The 18,413-nt window shown below is 41.6% G+C and overlaps 1 protein-coding gene across 2 annotated transcripts; it reads right to left on the bottom strand.

The window, feature by feature from the left end:
- Positions 1–6,941: 6,941 nt before the first annotated feature.
- On the bottom strand, positions 6,942–18,283 carry ttc14 (tetratricopeptide repeat domain 14). 2 transcript variants are annotated; one of them, XM_071904219.2, is made up of 13 exons: positions 18,160–18,283; positions 17,618–17,784; positions 17,281–17,408; positions 16,905–17,104; positions 16,574–16,658; positions 15,397–15,526; positions 14,723–14,878; positions 14,172–14,243; positions 13,753–13,872; positions 11,426–11,548; positions 10,216–10,333; positions 9,274–9,380; positions 6,942–8,994 (listed from the first exon to the last, which is right to left on the bottom strand). In XM_071904219.2, exons 2-13 carry the CDS (start codon positions 17,749–17,751, stop codon positions 7,905–7,907), a joined length of 2,463 nt encoding a protein of 820 aa, XP_071760320.2. In that variant the 5' UTR covers positions 17,752–17,784; positions 18,160–18,283; the 3' UTR covers positions 6,942–7,904. The 2 variants fall into 2 exon arrangements, with proteins under 2 accessions (XP_071760320.2, XP_078141878.1); XM_078285752.1 differs by lacking the exon at positions 9,274–9,380 and having other exon boundaries at positions 8,721–8,994.
- Between the last annotated feature and the right edge of the window lie 130 nt (positions 18,284–18,413).

The following is an 18,413-nucleotide window of genomic DNA, read 5'->3' as shown; positions in this document are numbered from 1 at the left end:
TACAATGTGCTTGTCCCTGCATCTTCAGACTAGCTGAGGATGTAACAGCTGAATGCTGAAGGCTTGGGAAAAAAATATCAATCATAAGTAGTGACTGGAATATTTATCTATGCGCGGACAAAGAGGGAGGGGAGAAAAAAAACAAAATTAGGAAGGAGGGAGGGAGGGAGGGGGACGTCGGCCAGGTGTCGGGGAGGGGGGGTGGGGAAAAAAGAGGTCAGAGCAGGAGTGTTTTTTGTACGCAGGGCGCTGTATGTTCTCTGTCACCTCTGCTCCATTAGCAAATCAACAGATTCCTCTCAGCTCTCTCTTTGGCCTTGAACACTTCCAGAACATTCATCCTTTCTATCCAAACAAGCTGAAGGATGTTCGGATGGCTGGCTGCAGCAGCCTCTCTCTCCATCCTGAACTCCTGCCTCTTCAACGGCTGATTCAATAATGAGTGTGTGTAGGGTGGGGGAGGGGGTGGGGGGGGTGGGGGATCCAAACTGGAACTCAAAATTCTAAATTGGAACTGAATTGAACACTCGAAGGTGACATCCTGACATTGTGGGAATTAAAAAAACGCCTGGCTGTTAGGAGAGACAGAGGAGACAATAGGGCTGTCAAAACCGTATGGCAAAAACAATGCGTCGGGGTTTGAAAAAAAAAGTCTAGTACAGTAGATGCAAAAATGTTTAAAACACAGAATGTCCCTGGTGAAAGAAAAGCATTATGATGAAAAGATGAAATAAAAAAGAAAAGAAAAGCACAACACCATATAGACAGAACAATGTCTCTCCCTCGCTGATGTTTGCGTTTCGCCTCGCGCTCCCCGCTGCGCGCGTGTTTTCTAATGACTGCTCGCTGTGAGGAAAATGGCCCCTGGGGGTTGTTAAGACTCTAATAAATGAGGTTCGCTCTCCACTTCACACACACACACACTCACACACGCACCAATTATCTCAAAACAGTGTTTAGAGTTGTAACAGTAAAGAATATGAGTCCATCCTTCGCTTGACAGGTTTTCTTGACGCCCGAGGAAGGCTGAAGTTGAAATTACTATGGCGCTTTGTGATGATGTCACTGCGTAGCATTTCTAAATGATATACTATAGTGGTTTACAATAATGAAGGAGATAGGTTTAGATTGCTGTTATTATTACAGCTGGGTAAGGACTGAACAAAAACCCTGGAAACATATCATTCTGTCCACACTATTCACTATCAACTCATATGCAAAGTATAATGTGTACAGTGTCATTTAACACTGGGAAGCGTACATTATACAAAAACAGATTATAAGTTATGGTAGGTTAGAGTTTATAACAGGCTTTAAAATCTAGGTGTAGGAAATCACTACAATATTGCAAAGCATTGCTCAAAGATATGATGCATGCAGCATATGTTTTAAGAATGAACTAAATGAGATATCGGCCAATATAACCTGGCATTTTAGGATCAGGATATACAAATTACAATGGATTTGTTGAATGAAAGCTGGTGCAAATGAGTGCAAATCACTGTATTTTAAAAGTGTCAGTTTATAGATATATATATAGACTTTTTGCACTTTTTAAACAGTACTTCTTGTGTTCCTTTATGATGTTGGCTATCTTGTTTCTGTTATTGGCTTTCTCCTGTTTTTAATCATGTTTGTACCACACTTTGGGTTACACTGTTGTATGAAATGTGCTATATAAATAAAATTTGGTAACACTTTAGATTAGGGAACACATATTACCTATTAACTATGGGTTTTTCCTCAATAGTTTAATAATTCCCCTCAATAATACGTGATACTAGCACCTTATAAGCCCCATACTGAGCAAAGCAGACTAAAAGCCCAATTCATATGCAACAACTTCCTTAACTGCTATAAGCACTAGGATGTTTATGGAGTAGGCTATAATTGTAGAATACAATAGTGCAGAATAGGGTGCTAATAAGTGTCTTGTAATGACTAATAATGAACCAATACACTACTAATATGCATGTTAATAAGCAACTTATTAATAGTTAAAATGTGTTCTCTAATCTAAAGTGTAACCAAACTTTGACTGGATTTGTGGCTAATTGACCTTATTCCATCGGCGGCCATTTTGAACAGTAGGGGTGGGAAACTCTACCTGGGAGCGGATATCATACAAACATACAAACAAAATCAACATTCAAAATCATTTCACAGGTTCCCCACTGAAAAACATTCAACACTGAATTTTAATATATTTCACATTTTAATATATTTGGCCCATTATCACTAGCTACCAGAGTCTAGTTTAGGTAGCTAGCTAGTACCTCGCTAGCTAGTACCTAGCCAACTAACTGCTAACTTCAAGCAGTCGTTGTGGTTGTTGTTCCCGAGACTTCTAGCTAATTTGATAGCTGTTAGGTCTAACTTCAGTCTCCACTGATGTGTTTAAGTAATGCTTGTATATGCCAATTTTCCAGATAGAATTTCCCACCTTTGAGTGTTCAAAATGGCCGCTGTGTGAATAAGGTCAATAGAGGTATTTTTCAAAGTCTTGGGGGTTGCTATGTTGAGAAAGTCAAAGTAGATTACATAAACACTGTCTTGTAGTGCAGTGGGTCTCAACGTGAGGTCCTTGAGGGGGTTCCAGGGGGTCCCCAAACTGATGAATTGTTAAACTTCACTATTATTTCATTTATGAGAAGTTAACACAATTAGAGAATGTAGAAGAATGACTGTTTTGATCATAGTTATCTCTCTACCTACAATACAGATAGTCATGGAATTCTGGACAAAATCATATCTAACAATAAAAATATTCTCAGATTTGGGTCCGAGAGACAAAATCTCATCAAATGGGGGTCTGTGGCCCTAATGTATATTGAATTAGGGGTCCTTGATATGAAAAAGGCTGAGAATCACTGTTGCAGTGGGTTAGCAGGCTAGTAACAGGGTGCATGCTGCTTGATTAGCCTACACTCTAAAGCCTGTAAAATCAGTTTTGGGCGACTACAAAAACATATTTAGAAAAGGTGTCTCCCCGTATAACAACTTTGAAAACGCGCGCTGTACATTGTGACGGTGCTGAGCCAGAGGGCCGGCGACAGCAACAGTGTGCAGAGTTTGATTGAATGGCAGTAGAGGACCTTACATCTTTAAATTCCTCATTATCCACTAACACACAGACACCACGTCCGCTCCTATTCCATTACCTACTCCTCTGTATTGTCATGCTCCGAGAATTCAATGTAGTACCTTTTATTGTAGAAAATGAAAAATGTCATTTTTTCCCCTCCTCTCTCTCTCTCCCTCCCTCTCTCTCCTAACACTAATTTAAAATGTCTCATCTCCCTCCACGTGTTCAACAGTCTGATTGCCTCGGCGCTGAAGAAAGAGTCCTAAGAGGAGGAATCCCCCCTCTTTGTGAAAAGGAGTCCAGGTGGGAGAGGAGGAGGAGGAGGAGAAAGAGGAGGAGGAGAATAGAGGGAGATGATTCATGAAGGCTGGAATCTGCAGCTTCATCAGAGTCGGTCAAGCAGGACAGCTGCTGCCGCTGACCTCCCAAACCTATGGAGAGACTCAGACCTTCAAGGACTAAAGGTCTTCTTATTCTTTTTCTTCTCTCTCTCCCTCGCTTCCTCTTTCTTTCCTTCTCCGCTACTTTTTTTCCCACTCTCAGTTTATTGCAACAGTGCAGGGTCAGGATTTAACCTCCCTAAGAAATAAAGTCCTTCAGGACGGCAGAAGAGGACAGCGACAATGTGTCTGTGTGTCTGAAATCTACATGAACATGTGTTTACTTGTGTCCCTGAATGGGTGATAGTGTGTAAATGGAATTTTCCACGGAGATATACCCACAGGATGAGTGATGTGGTAAATACTCTGAATTTATATCATTTATTTCTGCCTAAAAAGATGGGAAAATTGAATTTGGGTGGGTTCATCCTTTACTACATCCATGTATAGGATGCATTCCAAAAACATGGCTTTTGCACAGAAATATTCCTTTAATACTGCTATAAGGACTTATGCGTCTGTGGTACTCAATAGTGAGTTTATAGTGACCTTGTCGTACTTTAACTCCTGTTTTTTGCTGGGGGTTTTTTTCTTTTTCTTTTCTTTTTCTCTTATATATTTTTTTAACTACAGTAGGCGCATGATATTTAAAAAAAAAAAAATTGCTATGATGTTTCTTTAGTATCCTAACATTTACTACAGAAATACAATATTTTTTATATTGCTTTGACATGATCAGAAAATATTTTGGTGCAACATAACATAATTTCCCTCCATTTTGCAGTTGTGTTACCCCAAAAAGTTTCTGAAACAAATGTAGAAAACACTAAAAACAAAAAGGAAAATGTAATTCATTCATTCATTCATTAATTAACACTTTTGTTTATAGTGTGTGTGATCTGTTTTTAGGCTCGCTCACAGACGGATCTACACTTATATTAATGTTTATTCCACATGAAACACAATTCAAACAAAGGCGGGGAGCTCCAGCAGTAGCGATGGAGAGCATCAAGAACAGGCTATAATGCTTCTCTCTCTGGACTCTTTCCTAACAGCCACTGCCCTCCACTTCCAGCACCACCTAGAGAGGCCCATGTGTCCACAGAGCTGGTGTTGCACTGCCCTCCAGTGGACAGCTGCACCACTGCAGACCTCGCTCATTCATCTGCACACAGTGATGAGGAATGTTTCTTATTCAATCTATTCTGAAACCTAAGAAATATCTAGGCATGTTCATCCAGGGGGTCAGAGCGTAATATTCACAAATAGTCTAAAAGGCCCCCGTACTCTATACAGTAAGTACAGCATGTACAGTGGATATTTTTTCTTTGTAAGTGTATTCTTTTATACTCACAGAGGTCTCTGATTGGACCTAAACACAAATCTGAGGATTTTTTTTTTTAAATCGGACACCGAGTGGTTACAATGTGCATTTATCACATTCAATTCTCTGGCATTAACATTTTTTGTAGGTTTTGTGAATATAGCCCTGAAAACGCATGGTGAAAGGATCACATAAAAAGACTTAGTAGAGAGATTTCTGGATGTAGTGGTGTATTTGGGCTTCTGAGTTCCTCTCTTATTCCAACTCATGTTCTTTTGTCCTCTCTGTTTGTGTTAACTTTAACTGCTTTAATGGGCAGAGTGAACGCTGAGTTGAGTAGGTAGAACCCAGAAGAACTAACTATGGCATCTATGCTCTGTGGTGACTACAGCTGAAATTACAGAGGTGCAATATATGTGTTTTTCCTCGTTGGAACAGATCTAATTTTACAAGGAATCTGATTTTTCTTATTTTGAGATCAGACCTGTGCCACAAAGTTTCTAATCATTCCCTTTGTGAAGGCCTAGATATAAAAGTTGTCTGGATTAACAAGACACTCTTCTGGTGTTATTACCTTTATGATATGACATCAGATTTGACTTTATTGTCTGTCTGTGCCGATTTCTTTCTTGTGTCCAGTTTTTAACAACTTCCCTCCTTTAAAGGACTAATAATGACCCACAAAGCAAGCACCTACTGAACACAGGAACCAGCTGAACGGCTACAAGATCTCCTAGTCAGTATTTATGAAGATTAAGATGTCAGGCCATTGAGACAGAAAGAACAGGATCAGGAGCCTGTGTGTATATGGTATTAGATGGATGAAGAGGCTTCTTTGCTGCCTGTATATTAGTAGTTAATCTGCCCTAACAAGATAGAGTGAGACGTGTAGCCTCTCTCTCCCTGCTGCATCACTGATGATGGGCCCAGTAATGATGGAGGAGGAACGAGAGAGGTTGGCAGCTAAGCCTGAAGTAAGCTACTTTGGCACGGGCCGATGCATGGCTGGTCGCACAAGCCACTGGTGTGTGCAAGTGTGTGTGTGTGTCCAGTTATTAAATCAAATATGTGACACCAAGTAGCTTAAAGCACCAATAAGCCATAAGGCCACTCCGGGGTTTAATTTCCTGAGTTGAAGGGTGAGAGACAACTAGATGTGTATATGCCATCATACAGAGTCAACATTTTGACAGCAATATTGCCTTGGTTTGGAAGGTAGACAACATCCACTGGATAACAATGAGTTATAAGGAATGAAAATACATGAAAATATACATTTTCTCTTATAATTTGTCCTGCAACATAGTTGGCAATATAATGTCCATCTATGTTGCTCTACATCTCAGTGGTTGTTTGTGCTAGATCTCTCAAATTTTGATACAAGCCAACCCTATTTGTATACTACAGATTTTAGTACTAACGTTAAAATACAAAGTTCCACTGTTACAACATACCCCACTACTGGGGTAAGTTGTAACACTAGCTGGCGAGGAGTGTAATAGGAAAATTTGCTGAAATATGGCCCACACTGTTAAATTTCTACTTTACTATATATATATATATACACATATATACACATATATATTATACTTACAATTTTAATGAAGAATGTTTGAACAAACTCAATTTTTCAATCAAATAAAATAATGTAATCGTTTTTTTCAGCATAAATAACATGAATAATTTTCACCACAATGGTCTAATTTTTCTACATCCATTACACTATGCTATCAAAATTTGACAATGCTATATTGAGGTAAATATTCTATAGGTAGGGGCTTTAATTTTGAGAAATACTATCACTAACAATACCACTGGTGTGATATGGAGGCTACCAATTGTCTCCACCATAGTCTCATTTGTTTACAGCAATTATAGCAAGGTAATAATTAATTAATGACAATGGTATATTGATGTTAAAAAATGCTACACGCAAGCCCTCAAAGAATAACATTCCATTTGTATGTTGACATAAAGCACAAAGATAATTTGTCTTGAGTCTGTTAAAGAAATGAAATCAGCTTCTCATAGACGTCAGACCCTACAGCAGCTGGGCTTTTTGACCAAACTAAAATCAGTAATATAGCACGGAACACATAATCGGTTCTAATAATCATGTTTCTAAAAACAAAAGACACTGTGGCGGGATCAGTTTCAGTTATTGTACTTGCTTTATTGATTTGATTATTGAGTTCATTTTACCACGGTGAACATGTTTTGGAATTAAATGGAACAAGTTTATAGTCTAGAGCTGCACACAGAACACTAACAGTCAGCTTGTTTTGGAAGAGGTTTAACAAGAATGTAGTGTGTTAAAATGGCATGGCAGACATAAGGCAGTATCTTCTGAACACAAAAATGTCTCAACTTAAGAAAAAAATAAAACAGAACAGGCCATACGTATCGGAATTCCACTTCAACAACAGAACATATTAAGGCCTGTAGCAACTGATAATGTAGCAACTGCTGGATAATGTAATAACTTGAAAGAAAATGTATCTAAATGGGTTAATCATTACATTACATAGCTCCATTAACTGGTGATTACTATTTCATAAGGGGTGTAACATATTTATAACTGATGATGTAACAATATTGACTAATAACTCAAGCTATTGAATTGTTATTCTCACAATTTATTACATTATTACATCATTACTGAAAATGTTACACCTCTTATGAAATAATAATCACCAGTTAAACAAATAATGTGAGGTGAAATTAACAGGTTTGATTACATTTTCACCCATTTAGAGGGACATTTTATTGCATTATGGCCTGCTATTATATTATCTGCCAGTTATTACATTGTCTGTTGTGACAAGGCCTTAATCTACGATTAAGAGTAAGACATTTCAACGGAAAATGAATTTGGAGATTATTTCCAACACTGAAGGTAACTAACAACAACATTCTCCCACCATTCCAGCTATAGTTTCTTCATGCATAGCCCAGACAGTGAATTCATGGCATCAAAAGACATTGGCAGTCTCTTTTTCTTAAAACTCTACCTCACTTTTCCATTCCATTTAAGATTCCTTGTATTGTGCACACCCTGGACTTTGCAAATGAAGACAATCTGACTCCAATACCAAAAAAAAGAAAAGGTTTAGGGTTATTTTTTTGGCCTGACTCCTTTCTCCTTCTCAAATTGGGCAATCTGACTGAAGATATCCAACAGGTTGGCGGGGAGGGCTTTTTTAGGCCCTCCCCCTGGCACTGAGGTCGCGCTACTCTGTCCGTTACGGCTCCCGGCGCCTGTCAATCTCGCGCCGTGCCCTCCCTCTGACCTGCCACCGCCTCTGCTGCTCTCCTCCGCTGCTCTCTCCCTCCTCCCCTCCTTCTCTCCGGTGGCCTCCTCCGCCTCCTCCCGCCCTCTGCTCTCATACCTACCTCCGTCTAAGGAGCTCCTCTTAGACGAGGAGGAGTCGTTTCTCGCCCTGCCGTCGGGGCGTTTGGAAGCAGAACCAGAGTTCCTGTCAAAATTCGGGGCGGCCGTGTCCCGGCTCTGAGATTTCTGGGAATATTCGGATCGGGAATTGGATTCGGCCGACGAGGAGGACACCTTTCGCTTTCTCCTCTCGTCTAAGCTGCTCCTCCTGGCAGCTTCGCTGTCTCTCCTATCTCTCCCGTTGACCTCCTTCCCTCTCTCCCTGCTCCTATCCCTCCCTTCTCCACTCCTCCTCCTCCTCCTCTCATCTCTGTCGGGGCTTCTACTCTCGCTCTCTTTCCCCCTCCTGCTCTCCTCTCCGTCCTTTTTCCTCCTCTCCCTGCGCGAGGAGTCGGAGCCCTCGTCCTCCGAGGCCGCTGACAAGGAGTACAGCTGGCTGATCCTCCTGTCTTCCGCGTCCCTCTCCTCCTCCTCCCCCCTCTCTTCCAACCCAAACCCCCCGCTCTGGTTCAGAAAGGTGGCGGAGGTGTTGGGCGGCGCGGGATACCACTCCTCCTCGTCCTCCTCCTCCTCCTCTCTCCCCTTCCTCTCTTTCTCTCTGCTGCCCTCCTCGCTCCTCCCGTCGTCCCGAGAGGAGACCCTGCGGCGGCACTTGCTCCCCCGCCCCCGGTCAGACCTCCTCCGCTTCTTTTTCCTCTTTTTGGACCTCCGGCGGGAGGAGGCAGAGGAGGAAGAGGAGGAGCGCCTGGACATGGAGGAGGACGACGACGAGGACGACGAGGAAGAGGCCGGTCTCTTCTGTTTCCGTTTCATCCTGGAGATAAAGAGAGGACATCCACTGACAATCTGATCACAGAGATGATGCTGTAAAGTTGCATTGCTTCTACGATTCAATTGACATCTAAATAAAGAATACCATGTGCATATCCTGTGTGTGCAAGTCTTTGTGTATTATGCTATCCGATTTAAGTTATTTATGTTTCTTAATGTGTATTTTCCTTATACGTTTGAACTTACATACAGCACATAACTGACATGCCTTTACCAGCAGTCCGTTTACCTTCCATACCTTTAACGAACAGAATCAACTCACCTCTTCTCCTCTTTTAAGATCTTACGCAATTTCTCAGCGCTGGTCTGGCCGCTTTTAGCTTTCTCCTGCTCCTTAGCCAGCGCTTCTTCTCGCAGGCGAATCGATTTCTTTAAAAGGCAGCCGGGCAAGGCAACGGGAGGCAGGACAATTGGCAGCCCGACACCCGCAGAGGCAACGTATTCAAACAAATACACACCATTGACACCAGACATGCAATAGAGCCCGAAACAGCATTCAGCCATTCATTCAAATCGGAGGAGAGGAGCAGGACAGGAAAGGACGAGTCGAAGGAGAGAGAGGAGAGGGCGAGGTGAGAAGAAGAACAGAAGGACATCATGACCAAAAAAAAAGAGGAAGATACAGTACAGAGAAAGTGCGACGACAGAAGGATGGAGAGATTTATGGCAAACACGTTTACCATGTGGAAAGCGGTGTGATTCAAGAGCGAGGTTGTTGGCGTAGAGGCAGACAGAGGGTGGACAGAGATATACGCAGAGATACAGACACACACACACATAGCGTTTGTTCCCCATGGCGACGGAGAGGGTTTCACAGTTACCGTATTAGGACCGGGGACATTGGTACAAACCAGCGTCCAGTGGGAGAGTCGTTGTGGTTTGGTAGTTTGTTTGTTTCCCCCCCGACAGGCAGGTGACGAGGCCGTGGCAGTCGGAGGGTCAAAGGGCAGAGTCCCGGGGTCACAGAGACACACACACACCAAAACACTTCATCAGTATTACAAACCATAGTGTCATGTGTGTGTGTCTTGCAACTTCATACACCGTGTGCATCTGATGGTATCTTTGCTTCTGCACGCACGCCCTGTGTGTGCATGTGTGTGTATGCTGAATGAGTGTGTGAATTCATATTTTGTCCGTATGTGTGTGTCCATCCATGCAAGCGAGCATGAGTGTGTGTGTGTGTGTGTCGTGGCCAACTCACCTGTATTGTATCTGTAATCTTGCGCAGGGCCTCCTGTGCCTCGGGGTATGAGTCATCTAGAGACAGAGCTCTCCTGTACAACCCCTCCGCTGTCACTAGTTTCTCCTGTTCCTCAAGCCTAGAGTGCACACACACACACACACACACACACACACCTCTGAGCAAACAAGGTCATGGGTTTGAATCAGTAACTTATTATTCAATTATATAATACATAATATAACATAATTATATCATATACGCCCAATCTACTTAAGTATAACAATGCTCTCTTGGCAGCGGTTACACCTCTGGTCACTCCATTAACCTACTTTATAACACAGGGACAAAACAGCATTTCTGTCATTCTTTAGTGCGTTCAGCCCAGTGTTGTTAATACTGACCTGGCCCTGGCCAAACCTATTTGGACATTCCAACCTATTTTAACAACTCTGAAACGCTATTTAAGACCTAAACGCTGTATTTTTCTGTATCTAAGCTCTTTCAAGGCTGTGAATTTAGTTAGCTCAATTTAAGACATTTTTAATGCTGTTTTTTTTTTTACCTTTTTTTCCCCACACACAAAAAAAACAGCATGCCAGACATAATCTTATATACAAAAAACTCTAAACTCTAAATGATCCACTACTATCATTTTGTCTAAAAAGAAGAGATTTAAGCCTTTCCATTTCATAAATCTCCGAGTCAAATTCAATCCAGTTTTCAGTAAACAGGGGCTCCATCTGCAGCCCATTACAAGTGAAGGCCTTCTTCCGTGCTGCAATGTTTCTCACTCCTCATCACTTCATCAGGGATATCCTCCAAATACAGAGCCAGACTGGTCTTTGCTATTTGTTAACATAGCACCTGATGCATTGGTGCCCACAGTCCTTCCCAATATGAGTGAATTCCCAGAAACATGGTCATGATTTGTCTCCGTTACACCGCAAACTCTCCAAGACGGCTGTGGTATTTCTAAATTTAACAAGAATCCATAATTCCTTGATACTAAATCTCAATAATCTTGATAATATCAGGGCTTAAAGCAAAAAAACATTCTGAGCCTGAAATGTTCCTGACTGATTGGGGGGGGTCTACCACGCCCACAACTAAATCCCAGTTCACCTAAACTGGTTGACATCAAAGTCAGAATTCTGGTATTGTCACGACAACACACACCCACACACACACAGACACACACACACACACACAAAAGCGTAGCAGTGCTCACTGTTTTCCTCTCTCCACCAGTGTCTGGCAGAGGTACTTCTTGGCGTTGCGGTGATCAGGACAGCTCTCCAGGCCCAGCTCAAAGTCTGTTATAGCCTTCATGATGCTGCCTTTGTTGGCATACCTGGGACACGACAGTGAGGGAAACACTAGAGTAAGGAAAAAAGCCATCCAAAGAAAGAAAACAAACATCTTTTTAGCAGTAGCTATCGCGACTGGGTAATCATTTCCTTAGAAGGATTTGGTTTTTCATTTTAGTTAAATGGTGGGAAAGCACTTAAGATTTCTGTCAAACAGCTTAATGCTACTCCTAGGTTACTTCTCCACTTGTAACTACAGTATAAGATTGCTAACCCAAACCCCTTGGAAATAGTGGCTGTTCAAACTAGTGAGTTATTCAGATGACCATAATGGAGTGGAATATGAAGAAAAACCTTACAATTATATTTCAGGTAATTTCTATTAGTTTTAATATATTACTAATGCATGTAGTTTTTTACGGTTTTAAAACACTGTCTGGTTTAATTTGCAGTTGAAATGCTTTTAATAGCATATATTGCATATGTATTGAAACCTAACAACATTACTGAAATATTATTTTCACATAGCGGCATCATTTATTTGTTATGCCTCTTTCATTTAAGCAGTAAAGTTTGATGTTTAATAAATGAGGCTCTATTGTATGTTAAACTGTCACACTATAACAGTGCTTCATTAGGTTTCAAAGGCAAAGCACTCAGCGAGTGTTTTGGTAACGCTTTATGCGTGTACAGTGTTTTTTTTGGTTTGTTTTTTTACATGTGTTCACACGTATTATTGCATTTGCTTTGCTTTGGCACCAAGCCAAAGATATGTTACAATTTCTGCATGCGGTAGAGGGCGGTGTTAAGAGGGCGGTACCCGCAAGAATGCATTTCCTTATGTGTACTCTTGGCGTTTATTCAACACTTAATGCTGGCCACTTTAGCAATCCACTGTCATGCATAGTCACGCTTTCATTTTACAAACATAGTCTAGAAAAAAAAGGAGATACGAACCACTTCTTAAGAAAACAGACTGCTATTTATTCAAGCTAACAGTCACAAAGATAACAAGTACTCAATTCAGTACACAGACCGCAGCAGGTGTTAGTCTGATTATTTTTGTTAGTGTGGTTCTTTGTGTAGGTTTGTTTTTGTTTTGGTAGCCTTGTTAGGGATGTTGGAGTGGGTAAAAGATTGGTATTATGATTGAGGTCTAAGATAGAAAGAGAGAAATATTTTAAAGTAAGCCATTCAATGGTATTAAGAGCAGATATGAGAGAGACTATGGGTTAGAAGGTAAGAACTGTGAAGATGTTGAAGAGAGGGGCTACTGTTGTGTGTTGTGACTGTAACTTATTGAGTGAGCTGTTGTGAATTGTTGTGAATGACTGTTGCATATGTATATTTTGAATGTTTGGCAAGGTGTATTTTGAGGGTAGTGTTTGTTTGTAATTGGTGGGATGAGTCAGTTATTATGTAACAGGTGGCCACTGGCACTGATAGGCACTTGTGATCATGACATTATAAGCATTTATGCCGATATGTCTGTAGTATGTAATTAACTGTAGACCACTAATGTCTATATAAGCCCTGAACCATAAAAATGCAACTAGAAAATTGATAAAATGCCCAGTTCACTTCCAAACCCTTCACACAAAGTGGCCTTACTACAATCAAAGACCGATAGCTAAACAACTATCCCAGACGTAAAACTTATTTATATACTGACACTTCGCCTTGTTGAGACGTTTAAAGGTCACCATTGTGTCATAACTTGTAGGAAAATTTTCTCTGAGTTTCCAACTTAATCCGACTTTGGAGGGTGTTCATGTGAAATTTCAAAGTAGGAAGGTTGCTTTTCCGATATATCCGATAGCACATGAATGAACGATACCTCCTGTAAAGGCTTCATTTCCGCAATCTGATATTAGCACATCCTTTTGCCCTACACTTTTCACGGTTGCACTTAAAAACCAAGTCTAAGTCATTCTTCTCACACATTTATGACATGAACAATTAAGCCCCAAGCAAAATCATTTCATTCTATGTTTAGGGTAACATTTTTCAAGAGGTAATTGTTGCCTGTTATTGATATTGAGAGCTTGGAAAACAAGCCTCAATACTGATCACATGGGTTCCACAAGAAAACTAATAAGGAAAACTGAATATTCGACCAGTGTGAAATATCGCTTTGAATCCAGAACTTGCAGTTTTGTGGACTGCAATTCTCAGTCCGCGCAGAAGTGCCAAAAAATATAATAATATCAAGAGTGGATTATATGGGCTTAAATAAAAATGAACTCACAGAGCTCCCCGCGCTACCAGAGCCTCCACGTTATTAGTGTCGATCTCCAAGGCTTTGTTGTATTCATTCATCGCTTCCACATGGCGACCGTGCTTAAAATGATCCACCCCGGCACGCACGCTGACAGGACAAAGAGAGATGGAGAGACAGGCAGACAGACAGAAAACAAGGTCAAGTTAATGTTGGCAAGACCAGTCAATGTTTGAAACTGAAGAATTCTGATAACTAGAGCAAAATACAAGAGACCAGAATTGTCAGGACCCAAGGTTAAGTAGTTTATTTTGTGCTTTAGTTCCTTACTTACCTTTCCTTTGGTGAAAGTAAGTTAGTTGAAGGACCACCTTAGTTACATCAGTGGGACAATGAGCATCTTAGAGAGACCTAGTCTGCTGTGGTGAAAGTTAAAAGGGGAGAATTACCACTTCAGGGCCCAGGATGCAGACTGCTTCTTTCTGATCGCAGAGGCAAAGTCCTCCTCCTTGAAAAGTTTACTGTGGAGGAGGGAGGCACAGAGAGGGATAGGATACATTGCTCAGTATAATGACATTCAAAGTAGTCCTCCTGCGACCTTGCTGGCTGCCTTCCCCTAAAGGTTACTTCTACTCACTCTCCTACCTACAAGGTTAATCCTTTTAAAAATGGGAAAGAAGCCTCTCCCAGCTGGTTCAGCAATACAAAAAGGTCCTTGACTTTAGAGGAGATGAGGTTTGCTCTCCGTCGGTCTAATAATCGATTCTTCAAAGTATGAACACCTTTTCTCACATATTTGTTTTTGGGAGATCGGCCCATTTGTCAAATTACCCATTAAGTGATGTGAACATAGACACCAAATCCTCCATGTTCCCTCCAGTGCTCCATGCTAACACTTTAGCATACACTATGTTGAGTGACAGTTGTGTGGCTAAGACTGACTCCCACCAGTAATAACCTGTCAGTAAATGTGTGTTGGCCAGCCAGCCAACATGTTTACCTCTGCAGGCCTCTCATCATTGATGGCGGCTGGGTGTCGCTAACTCCCACATTCCCCAGGAGGTACTCCACGACAGAGGGGTTGTGGTAACCATGGCAACCCCTCAGTAGACGCTCATACGTCTCGTTGGTGTCGCTGGCTGCACGAACGCTACGACTAGAGGAGAGGAGAGGTTTAGTTTTTATTTAGTTTCAGTTCTAGTATAAAGTTTTAGTTCAGTTTTAGTCAACAGTAATAACCTTTGTTTTTACTAATATTAGGCTAGCTGACCATCCAGGCAGGAGAGACACAGGAGGAAAAGTTTACAGAAGTTTAGGCGCTACCAGATGGTGTAGAGCAGCGCAACAAGCAGCCAAACAGGAGCCTGTTAGATACAGAGACATTGTTCTGCTTTGATTTGATTGGCTCGCGGTCAGTCAGTGTATGGTGGTCAGCAGGGTAAAAGTCTGAGAACAGGCAAAGACAAAAGACTGTATAACTGAGGCATTCAAATGTTATGGTTTCAGAAAGTTACCGGCCAGTATGGAGGGTGACCCTTATTGATTTATCTGCCAAGGACAATTCTTACCCTTCTTGGCTTTGCGCCAGGAAAAACAGTGTACACATGTGGATCTGCCACAGCGGGGCTGCAGAGTACCCCAACTTAAACACTGACAGTCAGAATAGTGTGTTACCTGTAGTGTATGGGCAGCTCCTCCCGGGCAATGACTCCCAGTTTGATGTGCTCCAGGCTCGGGGAAAGACAGGACGGTTGGAGGGACACTGTGATTTTCTCCTGGTAGCGGTCAATGTCCTTCACTCCAGCTACAAGAAAGCACAGAGCTTAAGTAAAGATTTGCCTTAGGTAGGTCTTGATAATTTGCACTCATCTGGTCCTTTACTTATCAGCGCAGGTAGGTAAAAATACATAAAGAAAATAAAAAATGGGGATACTTCTGTTTTATCTGGAGTCTAGAACTTTTGCTTTTGAAATTTCAGCAGGCCAGGTATAGACCTCGTAAGTCGAATGACGTCAGCCTTGACAAACAGCCCAGTTGTTTCCGTCAGTCAACCGCAGAGATCCCAGAATCGTACACAACTATGTTTCATAGTTCCTGTTGGAGCCATTATGCCTTTCTTTGGAGTATTCTCTTTATTCTTTATTCTATTATTGAGATTTGTTGCTATTTTGGATTGTTTACATATACTAATGTTACATGTGTATCCTTTAGTCCAGAGTACCCCACCTTGCTTTAGTCCTGAGAATTGCATGGGGAGGGGAGGGGCTATGTTCAGGCAGGTGTGTCAGGTAAGATAGACAGGAAGTAGGAAATGGTTTGGGGGAAAAAAATGTTTGGTGAGGGACTAGGAAGGGCATACATTTTCTTTGAACCACATTAGTTTTGAATCCTGATTTATCTTCTTGATCCTTTTTTATTTTTTCCTGAAAAAGGCTGATTTGCATTTCTTGAACCGCCACATTCCATCAAGGGCTGGGTTTCGCACATGCATCTTATTATCTTGGCATCTTTGTTCCATCTATTAAAATGTGACTATGAAATAAAGTTGTGGTGTATGACTCTGGGATTTTTGTGGTTGACTGACGGAAACAAATGGGCTGTTTGTGATAGAGCTCCTACTGACGGCTGTAGGAGCTCTTCACAAGTATAGCAAATAATTATACCCTGATAAACCGATTATTATAATAATTATACCTTGATCGACAATGACATTAAAAAATGTATGAGTCAAGAAGTCGACTTGTTTAGGATCGACCCTCCATAATCCTCCAAATTTATTTATTTATTTTTATTTTTTGACACAGCTAAGCTTCAGCTGGTTGTTCATGACAAAGCCAACAAAGACACTGACCTCTGATGAGGTCTCCGATCTGGTAGTAGGACAGAGGGTCATCGTGGCTGCCAGTGGAGGGGATTTCTCTGATGTGACATAGCGCCTGGAGGGAGAGAGGTAGCAAAGACAGAAAAACTATTTTTAAGATTATTTTGGGGGGCATTTTCACCTCTATTAGACAGTCACAAGAGAGAGAGAGGGGAAAGATCGGGGAAGAGAAAGACATGCCACAAAGCCAACAAGAACGTTGTAGTTATGTGTCATGTGCCCAAATTATACTGGAACATAAATGTTCAGAGTATTTATTCATTGGCTAATGTGCATTAACTGGCTTAGGTGATAAACCTACCGACAGCTCTAGGTCTTCTATGTCTCTCTCCAGTCCCCCTGCCATGCAGAGCAGAGTGAGGAAGAAGCCGTACTCTCTGATGTTGTTGATCTTCCCCACCACAACGTCTCCCCTCTCCAGGTCCCTGTACAGCATGGCTCTCCTCTCCTCGAAAGACACCTCCATGAAAAGCTCCACTGGTGGCATGATGGCATAGGGCTCTAGGAGAGGATAGACAGAATGTTGAATCAGGTATATCACAAACATAGATATTATTTTGTATATCAGACAGGCCCACCACTAATAGATTCTCCAATTCAATCACATTAACATATTAAGATGCATATGTGCTCATGTGCATACACATACACAAAAGTGCACCAGCGCACACACACACCTGCAGCCTCCTCTTCCTCCTGCTCCTCCTCTCGAGGTGTGGCGGTCTTCCATGCAGGACAGAATAGGATGTCAGCTTTCCTGGCAATGAACTGCTCCACTAAGTGACCACCCTGCACTCCACCCGCCCTGCACACAAAACACACACACACTCATCAGTTGCTCCTTGTTATGTAATCCTCTGTAGCATAGTTGTTTTATGCAAGTACTGTGTATCACAGTTACTCAGTATATCCAGGGCTAGGATCTTGGACTTCTATGACGGTTACATCTGGAGATGCAATGACAGAAGCCATACCCACTCTTTACATAGTTATCTTATAAAAGTGAAGGCTTACCTCTCATATGTAGCCTTGGACAGGTCAGCGACTACAGCTTGAAAGTCTGGGTTTTCTGTCTGTTCACATTTCAGGGTGTTGAACAGTGATTCTCCATGATAGGTCAGACACTGCCTCAATAAGTCTCTGTCCATTCTCTGCTCTTTAATGACTGCTATCACATCATCCTACAACAGGTAAAAAGAAGTGGGCAATGAATTTATTTATCGTAGCTGCGATGGCTGAAATACTAACGTACTATGGTTTACCTAACGTTAGTAAACTATCGTTAAAACTATTTTACCAAATTAGCCAGGGTGGGCTTTAACTCACGTTACACAGAACATAACAGACATTTCCACGGACATATCCAGTTGCATTTAACAAGTGGGTCAAATAGCCAGCTAAGTTAGCTAAATATTGCACATGTATGGGAAGAGGTAGCTGAGTGATGCAACGTTAGTCGTCGTTCGCTAGCAAAACTCACGCTAGGCATGCTAACACTGTGGTGCTAACGGCTAGCTTGTTGTTTTAGCACTTTTTCGTCTTACGCAAAAACTCACAGCAATTTGGTAGTTTCAATTCGCCCACTTGCTCCATTTCTTATACGAAAAACAAACCGTTTAATTTATAATAAGTAAACAGTAACATCGTCAAACTGCAGCATTTTCCGTACATAGTCTGGAGAAGTGTGTTACATTTTAAACTGTACCGTGAGAAACAAGTTCCGTCTAGGAACTATAGTGGTCGGGAGTTTGGGAGTTTTCTTCCTGCACGCAGAAATGTTATTGAGTAAAAGTAGTATCACAAAGGTTGC

This window comes from Centroberyx gerrardi, chromosome 9 (genome assembly GCF_048128805.1).
Source record: "Centroberyx gerrardi isolate f3 chromosome 9, fCenGer3.hap1.cur.20231027, whole genome shotgun sequence".
NCBI lineage: Eukaryota > Metazoa > Chordata > Actinopteri > Beryciformes > Berycidae > Centroberyx > Centroberyx gerrardi.
This window is presented reverse-complemented; position numbering and strand designations above follow the sequence as displayed.

What these genes read in the sequence shown, in the direction of transcription:
- ttc14 (XM_071904219.2), bottom strand. Translation starts at nt 17,751, where the DNA reads ATGGACAGAGACTTATTGAGGCAGTGTCTGACCTATCATGGAGAATCA. An exon ending in TCCAAGGCTACATATGAGAG is followed by an intron (nt 17,409 to 17,617) that starts GTAAGCCTTCAC and finishes TTTTGTGTGCAG; the next exon opens with GGCGGGTGGAGTGCAGGGTG. An exon ending in CTGGTAGCGCGGGGAGCTCT is followed by an intron (nt 11,549 to 13,752) that starts GTGAGTTCATTT and finishes GTCGTGTCCCAG; the next exon opens with GTATGCCAACAAAGGCAGCA.